We start from the raw sequence: 10,038 nt of genomic DNA, 5'->3' as shown, positions 1-10,038 counted from the left end.
GGATCCTCCGCACTCTTCTCCAGCATCTCATCTCAAATGAATGGGTTTTCTTCCTATCTTCTTTCCTAACTGTCCAGCTTTCACATCCATGCATGGTAATAAGGAATACAATGGCTTGTATGAGTCTAACTTCTGTACTGAGTTGTATGTCTTGCATTTTAGAATCTTTTCTAGTTCTTTCATAGCCACCCTCCTCTTTTAACCACTTTTGGGCTTTTTGAATCCTTGGGTAGGAAAGTAGAGATCATTGGGCTTCCCTTCAAAGGAGAGCTGCAAGAGCAGGGAGGGTTTTTAAATAGCGGTTGGATGGCCATTTGTCAGAGATGCTTTGATTGTGAGTTCCTGCATGGCAGATTGGGGTCAGACTGGATGGCCCTTGGGGTCTCTTCCAACTTTATGCTCCATGAATCTATGATTATATGGTGGTGTCTAAGGTGGCATATAAGAACATCATATAGGGAAATGTTGGCGAACCCTGGTATGTTTATCCTGCTACAAGATAGACTGTGGGGAAGGAAGGGGATGCAGTAGGATCTTCTATCCAAGTGTTTGAAGTGCTATCTTATAGAAAAGGACTTTAAAGACTTCCTTTTTGATGGGCCGTAGGGTAGGATTAGGGCTATTGGGTTTGTTACAAGATGGATAGGTATTTGTTGAACATAGAAAATGATTTAATATAATACAGGTTGGCAATGGGAAGAGGTGTCTGGGGAGTTGGTGGCACTTCTTCAAGTGGAGGCTGGACAGCTACACATCTGGGATGCTGCGCATCTGGATTTCCTTCACTGAACCTAGGCTGGATGAGAAGACCTTGCAAGATCTCTTCCAGTTCATCCTTCCTTTCATTCTTTAGTGGAGTCTTCCTCCTTGGAGGTCTTTAAGCAGAGGCTGGATGGCCATCTGTCAGGGATGCTCATGTTGTGAGTTCTTGCATGGCACAAGGTTGGACTGGATGGTCCTTGTGGTCTCTTCCAACTCAATGACTCTATGAAACTAAACCTGGTGGCATTTCCATAGTCTTGGGCAGTGACTGGGAGCAACCGATGAGCTATACTTCTTTTCAAAGGGAAGGCATGGTCTGGATCAGTGGTCCTCAACCTTCTTAATGCAGTTCCTCATGTTGTGGTGACCCCCAACCATAAATCTTGGACCCTTGGTTCCTAGGACCACCAGAAATATGTCTTTTCCAATGGTGTTAGGTGGCCCCTGTGAAAGGATCGTTTGCTTCCCAAAGGGGTTGAGAACCGCTGGTCTGGATGCTCAGCATCAACGCTACCAGACAGCAACACCAAAAGGGCCAGGAACTTTTACACCTTTCTGATTCTTATCAAGTTCTTCTGCAAGTATGGAGGAAGTTGAGTTCCTCATGGGCGAGGAAAGCAAGAAGGGCCCCCAGCCTTCCTTAGCAATTTGTGTCAGAGCACACAATAGCGGTCTGATAAAATGTAGGACACCAGATTGAATTACTTCATTGAACTGCTGCTGTCCCCCTGTTAATGGTAATTGCACGGATCTAGCCGTTTTTCCCGGCGCCTTCTCAGATATTTACCTCCCACTGTTTTTCAATTCAAACCTTTGATGAAAATATTCCCAGTACTTCTTTAAAACAGACACCCGACTGTCTTCCTTGACAAAGGCAAGGTCTCTAAATCAGTTCCCAGCAATTTGTGGAACAGCGGTCTATCTAAATCACCTTTTACCCATGTCACTGTGTCATTTCCCCGAGAAAAACGGGGACGTAAATGCCCATCAGAGGAAAGTTTCTGAAGGTTTGGCGTTCTGTAAGGTCCATCGATCGAAGCAGGAACAAACAAGGGTTTTTTTAATGGGGTTTTTAGTGGCAAGTGTTTGGGGTTCACAGGGTTAGAAGGGATATCGGAGGCCGTCCAGCCCAGTCCTGGAGAGTGCAGACAATCCACTGCTTGGACATCCTCAACAGGTAAGCATCCAGCTTCTTCTTAAAAGCCTATAACAGAGAAGAGTCCACCAACTTCCAAGGCAATTGCTTCCATTGTCAAACAGTTGTGTTAGTGTCCAGGTTACTTGGACACTTGGACACTTGCCCACACTCTAATATCTTTTCTGTATCTAACAGCAAAAGCAACAAGGAGGGATAAAGATTTCTTGATAGCCCACCATAACCACCTGTTTGTTGACCTGTGCTCAGTTCCCTGCTGACATCTATCAGGTCCCATTATTAAAGGCCTTACAACAAATCCTTGAAACATACCTGTTTACCTTGGTTTATAATTAAGTTCATAGAATCATAGAATCCTAGAGTTGGAAGAGACTCCAAGAGCCATGCAGTCCAACCCCCTTCTGCCATGCAGGAACTCACAATCAAAGCATCCCTGACAGATGGCCCTCCAGCCTCTGTTTAAAGACCTCCATGAAGGAGACTCCACCATTCTTGGAGATAGCATCTTCCACTGTCAAACAGTCCTTACTGTCAGCAAGTTCCTCTTAATGTTGAGCTGGAATCTCTTTTCTTGGAGCTTACATCCACTGTTCCGTGTTCTAGTCTCTGGAGCAGCAGAAAACAAGATTGCTCCATCCTCAATGTGACAACCCTTCAAATACCTAAACAGGGCTATCATATTACCTCTTAACCGTCTCTTTTCCAGGCTAAACATATCCAGCTCCCTAAGTCTTTCCTCCTAAGGCATGGTTTCCAGGCCTGTCACCATTTTGGTGGTCCTCCTTTGGACACGTTCCAGTTTCTCAACATCCTTTTTGAATTGCGGTGCCCAGAACTGGACACACTATTATTCCAGGTGAGGTCTGACCAAAGCAGAATAGAGCGGCACTATTGCTTCCCTTGATCTAGACACTATACTTCTATTGCTGCAGCCTAAAATCGCGTTGGCCTTTTTAGCTGCCGCATCGCACTGTTGACTCATGTGCAGCTTGTGCTCTACTAGGACTCCTAGATCCCTTTCACATGTCGGTTGGATTTAATTGGAAAGTGGTTCATTTGTGCGTTATAGCTGTAGATACTTTAGTACATTGCTGTGGGAAGTTTACCCCCAAGGTATGGATGCCCATTACTTATTTCAGGGACGTAGCCAGGATTTTAGGAAGGGGGGGGCCAGCCGGACAACTACCATCATTATGGGGGGTGGGGGGTGCGGCGGTGTAGCTGCATACACCATTCATTTTTCTAATGGAAGGAGGGGGGTCCGGACCCCAAGACCCCCCCTCCCTTGGCTATGTCCCTGCTTATTTGACATGAGCAAAGAAGGAGGAAGAAACGTTTAGTTGAAATTCCATTTCCTACAATATACAGTTACTGGTAATGAAGGCCGTTGGAGAGCAAGACAAAGCTGGCCTTGCGATCATGCAAATAACTACAGATCAGAAGTCAGTGCTGGAACCACACACACTTGCGCATACACTGTATACTTAAGGCTACTTACTGAGAAGCATTTGGTGGTTTACCTCCTCAGATGCATTTGATAAAACTCCAAGGGTTATTATTGCTATGTGCCTTCAGGTCATTTCTGACCCGTGGCTACCCTAAAACAAACCTATCTCAAAGTTTCCTTGGCAAGATTTGGCTGAGTGGGTTGGCCTGAAAGACTATGGCTTGCCCAGTGAGTTTCCATGGGCAAGCGAGGATTTGAGCCCTGGCCTTCAGAATTGTAGTCCGATGCTTAAATCATTATACCATACAGTCGCGCAAGAACTCCAGAAGACCAGGGTTCAAGTCCTTGCTCGGTTGTGGAAACCCACTTGGCGACCGTGGCCAAGCCATGCTACTCAGCCTCGGAGGAAAGCGATGGCAAATCTTGCCATGAAAACCCTGGAATGAGGTTGTCACAAGTCAGCGGCACCTTGAAGACACACAACAACCTAGCGGAAGATCCGAAAACAAGGCGAAGCTCCACTTCCACCTTGCATATGTCTTTATCTCCACTCCCTTTCCAGTGTATCATCTCCATGACTGCCACCAATAACCACCTAGAAGAGCTCTGTACCCGGCAGCCGAATAGATTGATATGTGTTCCGTGTTTTGCCGATGAATGACAGAATTAACTTCTCAGCTAGTTTGGGATAAATGTTTCTTTCCGTTGCAGAGTTCTGATTGCTTTTTGCAGACACCCCCAAATTGCATCCAGGTTTAATCTGTCTCTCCCAAGTGCTTTCCTGATTTATGTTATGTAAATGAGTTATAAAACACTAAGCCATGATATTTTGTAGTAAAGACGGGCACATTGTAAAAGTCTGTATTGGACTACAGAACTATACAACCATTTCTCTCTCTCTCTTTTTTTTTTACTTCCTTAGTTTGAAGCATGCTGAGTTTGCACATATTTGTGTTTAGTCCATTATTGTTCCCCTCTCCAAAACACAATCAGCTTGTGCATATGCACCAATTCAAGGCACAAGCTAAGTGGAGTGACAAATACAACTTGTAGTATTTGTGTCTGGATCAGCTCTTCCTTCCTCTCTGTCTTGCACACTACATTTCACCCCGGTTGCATTTTCTGGCATTAAAACAACCCATTTGTGGTTCACACCGACATATGAATCAATTCTGTTTAAACCGTTTCGTAAGGTAGATAACCCAATTGTGGTTCACATTGACTAACAAACTGGTTTAAATAGAATCGTTGCCAATGGGTTATTTTTTTTAAAATCTGTGCATCACTAGAATCACATTTACGACGCGGTTTATTATTGTCGCTTTACTGGACCCCAAAAAACGCCCACCTGGCGATCCCTTCACATGTCATAATAAACCAATCCCGACCCCTGTCTGGTTCACACTTGCAGGGAAGCAATTCTTAAATTCGATTCGTGAAATCGAACCGCATCTGGTTCACACTTGCGTTGAGTCAATTTGGTAAAAAAAGATGTGGAAGAAATCAACGTCGAAAAGATAACGGGTAAAATGGGTCTAGCACATGGCCCTCCTCTCCAAACGGTTTCAGCGATTCGGTTAAGTGCGAACCAGGGTCGTTTAAACTGATCCAAAACAGTTTGCTAACCAGTTTAAAACGTAGTGCAAATGAGAAAATGGTAGAAGTATAGGAACGTTTTTTTCTCCTTCTTTTGTAATCCCTTTTGTTGATTAACTGAAGCTGAATGGTAGGAGATTCAGGGAAGGGTGAAGGAAACATTGCTTCCCAGTATCCTTCCAACAGACCCAAATTGGCAAAGGAAGATGGTCTCCTCCATGGCTGGATAGATGAACAACCTGAAAAGGAAGCTTTCACTTCTTAGGCACCCTGAATCAGGCTTTGGCAGAGGGCATCCAGGGTGGCACCAGGGCCTGGCACTCTCAGATGTGGACCATTGTCCCTTTGGTTCTGGCAGGTGAGGATGGCACCTGTCAGCTGTAGTTACCTCCCTTGTCCAGTTCCGGACACCACAATTCAAAAAGGATGTTGAGACACTGGAGTGTGTCCAAAGGAGGGCTACTAAAATTTTGTAGGCCCTGGAAACCATACCATTGTTCTGGGTCCTGTTCTCTAGAGCAGCAGAAAACAAGCTTGCTCCCTCCTCAATATGACATCCCTTCAAATATTTAAACAGGGCGATCATATCACCTCTTAACCTTGTCTTCTCCAGGCTAAACATCCCCAGCTCAGCATCCCAAAGAGATGGGCATCCAGCCTCAACGAAAAGACCTCCAAAGAAGGAGACTTCCCCAATCTCCGAGGAAGGAGTGTGTCCCACCGTCAAACAGCCCTTACTGTCAGGAGATCCCTCCTCATGTTTAGGTGGAATCACTTTTCCTATAGCTTGCATTGTTCCAGGCCCTAGTCTTTGGAGCAGCAAGAAAAAAGCTTGCTGCCCCTAACTAAATATGACACCCCTTCATATTAAACAGGGCTATCATATCACTTCTTAACTGTCTCTTCTCCATGCCAAACATACACAGCTCTTTAAGTTTCTACTTTTCGGGCTTTATGGTTTCCAGAACCTTCACCATTTTGGTTGTCCTCCTTAGGGCATCCTCCAGTTTGTCAGCATCCTTTTTGAATTGTGATACCCAGTACTGGAGACAGGATTATTCCAAGTGAGCGCTGACCAGTGCAAAATTAAGGCCTGTTCCAGACTGCCAAAATAAAGCTGCTTTGGGTCTCTTTGGAGGAATGCTGTTTTAATGATGCATGCATCCTTAGTATCTGGAAGCTGCACCAAAGCTTCACTCCGGTGCTTAGGAATGGAGTGTGGCTTTGGCGCAACCTCCGGACTCTTAGGACCCATGCGTCATTTAAAGAGCATACCTCCAAAGAGACTCGAAGCAGCTTTATTTTGGCAGTCTGGAACAGGCCACAGTGTCACTATTATTTCCCTTGATCTAGACACTATGCAGTCGTCCCTACTTATCCACGGACTTTTTATCCACGTATTCAAACATCCGCAGCTTGAAAATGTTCCAAAAGAGTATAAATTCCAAATAGCAAACTTTGATTTTGCCATTTTATATAAGGGACACCATTTTGCCATTGCATTTAATGGGACTTGAGCATCCATGGATTTTGTTATTGATGGGGGTTGGTGTGTCCTGGAACCAAACCCCAGCAATTCTAGGCTGCATCAATAGAAGGGCCCACTTCTATTGAAGCAGCCTAGAATCGCATTGGCCTTTTTAGCTGCTGCACAATGCTGTTGACTCATGTTCATGGACTGTGATCCTCTCTAGAGCAAGATTGGGGTTTAGAAACCACCTTGATAAATATTCCACCTACTGTTCAAAAACCGATCTCAAAATGAATGCTACCAAGTCTAAAATCCTGGTCTTTGAGCACAATTTCCACCATTGCAGAGGAAGCATAGCAAATTTCCCCTTGGAGCAAGTCAAAGGCTTTAAATACACTATCACACATTTTGTTCTCGTGTGTCTTTTATAACTAGACCTGCAACCAGCTGATTGAGTTGTCAGTTCTGAAATGTTCTGAATCAAAAAATGGTTGCAAGACGAATGCATGAGCTGCTGGTTGCAAAACTGTTGTCTCTAGCCATTGAAATGAGAGACAACGAATGATCAAAAAAGGGTCTGACTTATGGCAATGTACCCTACATCTAGAATTATATAATCAATAATAATCTCCAGTGTTGTAACCCAATCTGATAATTTAATTTTATGTAAACGATTCGTATCTTTTATGTTACCTTTCTATTTATATGGTTTTAAGTTACAGCATGTCATCCTGGGTCAATTGACTATAAATAACGATTGAGTTGCACTAGGTTACATATCTCTGATGCACAGCTCCCTTCTTCAGATGTAATAAACTACCTGGAAGAGCGAAGGTTTACTCGTCTGGCTGTCTCTGTGTCATGAAAAGGAAGAGGGAAAACAGTCACGAAATGTCCCCTCTTCTGACTGACAGTCCCAGAATGATAGCAGTGTCGAAACTTAATGAAAAAGCAGATTCTGAACTGCCAGCTTTAGGGATATATATATATATATATATATTATAATATGAATATATGTGTAAATATAATTGTATTGAATATATATAGAGGCAATTCTGTAATGGTTTTTTCGATGTAGGGCTTGCAACAGGGACGTAGCTAGGATTTTGGAGGGGGGATCCAGACTAAGTGCCACCATTATAATGGGGCTTGAGTGCGGCGGTGCAGCAGCTCACACCATTCATTTTTTAATAGAGGGGGGGGGGTCCGGACCCAAGAACCCCCCCCCCTGGCTACGTCCCTGCTTGCAATCAACAGTAGCAGCAATATGACTTTTTCTGGTGTAAGTGGATCCTTGGCCTGATCCAATCGTGTCCAGTTCTGGGCCACACGATTCAAAAGGGACATTGAGAAACTGGAGGGTGACTAAATGGTGAAGGGGTCTGGAAACCGTGCCCTATGAGGAACCATTTAAGGAGCTGGAGATGTTTAGTCTGGAGGAGAAGTAAGAGGTGATAGACAGCCCTGTTTAAATATCTTGAAGGGATGTCATATGAGGAGGGAGCAAGCTTGTTTTCTGCCTGTCCAGAGAATAAGAGCCATGGATGCAGCTTAGGAAACAGATTCCAATTCAACATTAGGAGGAATTCCTGACAGTAAGGGCTGGTCGACAGTGAAAGAGCCTGCCTTTGCCATCTGTCAATAGGGATGTTTTGACTGAGACAGTGGAACAAACTCCCTCAGAGTGTAGTGGAGTCTCCCTCATTGAAGGTCTTCAAACGGAGCCTGGATGGCCATCTGTCAGGGATGCTTTGATATGGATTTCCTGCATGGCAGAATGGGGTTGGACTGGATGGCCCTTGTGGCCTCTTCCAACTCTGTGATTCTATGATTCAGTAGTGTTCCTCCCTAATATTGCAGAGTTGGGTGGGAGATTGAAGATCATTTAACCCCAACCTCTATTCATTGCAGAAAATCCAGAGCTGAGCATGCCTACTCGGTATGTATTTCCATCCATGGGCAAGACTCCGCCAACAGATTTGGAAGTATTTCCATTGCCAAATGGCCAGCCTTTCCATATTTCTTCCAAGGTTCAACCAAAATCTTTTCTCCTAGACTCTATGATTCCTATAATGATTATGGCATTGCCTTCTAGATGTCCACAGACTCTCCGTTTAATGATCTGCTCCAGAATCTTTCCTGGATAGATGCTCATACAGGTCATGAGTGAGGGGTAGTAGCCACCATAATAAAAATGGCTGACCATTTGCTGATGGCTACCATTTTTATGTCGGATTAAAAATTCGCCGGTGGCCTATGTATCAAATTGGTGGATTCCACCCCAACAATAGGAGGAACCTCCTGACAATAAGGGTTGTTCGACAGTGGAACAAACTTGTTTGGAGTGTGGTGGGATCTCCGTCTTTGGAGGTCTTAAGCAGAGGCTGGATGGCCATCTAATTTGACTGAGGGTTCCTGTATGGCAGATGGTTGGACTGGATGGCCCTTGTGGTCTCTTCCATCTCTATTATTCTATGGGGACTCACCTTGTAGTGATAGGATGAGGCTCATCCTCTGTTCAAACCATCCACCCGATAAGGAAGATCTTTGGGGCTGATGTCTCTCTGGCACACTATTTCAGTTAGTTGGTGTGCAATTTTGACATGCACGATGTAAGAAACGTCGCACATGATTCTGCTTCTTGGGTGGCATCGTTCTCTGATTTTTCATCCCAAATCATGTCGTTGCGACAGTTACCTCCCTGGAATATTTCATTAGCTGCCGGCAGCCACATCTCAGTGAAAGTAAAGGTGCAAAAATTAATCCCATCCACTTTTGTTTTGCACCCTCCTCCTCCGCCCTTGTCATTTCTGCGAGAGTCTCCATTTAAAAAATACGTTGTTGTTGTTGTTGTTGTTGTTAGCAACACGCTTGGCAAACAGAATAATGACACTTCACATCACTTACTTTTCATAGCTTGGTACCATTTCCATAAAGCGAAAAGCAACATCCGAAGGTGGGGAAGGGAGGAAAACTCAGAATTAGAGTCTCCAGAAGATTATTATATAGACATTATTTCCCTCGGGTCACCAGCTTTAGTCAAATTTGGAGGAGCGCTGAATTGCAAGCAGTGAAAAAAGCAGACGGAAAGGTATGAGTTCATGAGCATCGGAATAACATTTTCATTTGTTCCTTCCCCGTGGGAAAGATTCAACATTCTGGTAAATGGAGACGGTTATAAGAAATGAATTTTTGTCAGCGGGGAAGTGATTTTAAGGCTCGCTTATCCATTGGCAATCTAGATTTCTAACCCCAGGAATCTGGGAAATTGCTACAGAATGTAGTCTTTATTATAAACAAGTTTTTCCCCCCCTTTATGGAGACCTACATTTCAGCGCACATTTGGGGAGAGGGGAAAGACAGCGGCTTGGACCACTCGGGGAACTTATAGTTTGTGGCTCAGCATCCCTTTGAATTGAAGAAGCTGCTAGTAGCAGCGAGCTTCCAAATTTCAAAGAGCTTGTCTGTTGCTTTTGAGATGGCACTGTGGTCATCCTCGATAGCTTGGGCGAAGGAAGGATTGGGAAAACACCAAACACAGTTGTTATGTCCATCAGACAATCAATTTTGTCCTGTCCTTTATCATGGTTTTAAAAATTCATCCCC

The 10,038-nt window shown here is 44.3% G+C and overlaps 1 protein-coding gene across 5 annotated transcripts in view; it reads left to right on the top strand.

Moving 5' to 3' along the window:
* The window catches only part of LOC121916876 (autism susceptibility gene 2 protein homolog), a 386,634-nt gene that overhangs the window by 286,272 nt on the left and 90,324 nt on the right, over nucleotides 1-10,038 (top strand). Inside the window, exon 5 of one of the 5 annotated variants that reach the window (XM_042442409.1) lies at nucleotides 9,349-9,432. The exons of the other annotated variants lie outside the window; for them this stretch is intronic. Within the exon in view, the coding sequence (XP_042298343.1) occupies nucleotides 9,349-9,417 (69 nt within the window). The 3' untranslated portion in view covers nucleotides 9,418-9,432. Of the gene's footprint in view, nucleotides 1-9,348; nucleotides 9,433-10,038 lie in introns of those variants that run through there. 5 annotated transcript variants of the gene reach the window in all.

The sequence above is a fragment of the Sceloporus undulatus genome, chromosome 11 (assembly GCF_019175285.1).
Source record: "Sceloporus undulatus isolate JIND9_A2432 ecotype Alabama chromosome 11, SceUnd_v1.1, whole genome shotgun sequence".
Taxonomy (NCBI): Eukaryota; Metazoa; Chordata; class Lepidosauria; order Squamata; family Phrynosomatidae; genus Sceloporus; species Sceloporus undulatus.
Note: the sequence above shows the minus strand (reverse complement) of the source record. Positions and strands in the feature narration are given on the sequence as shown.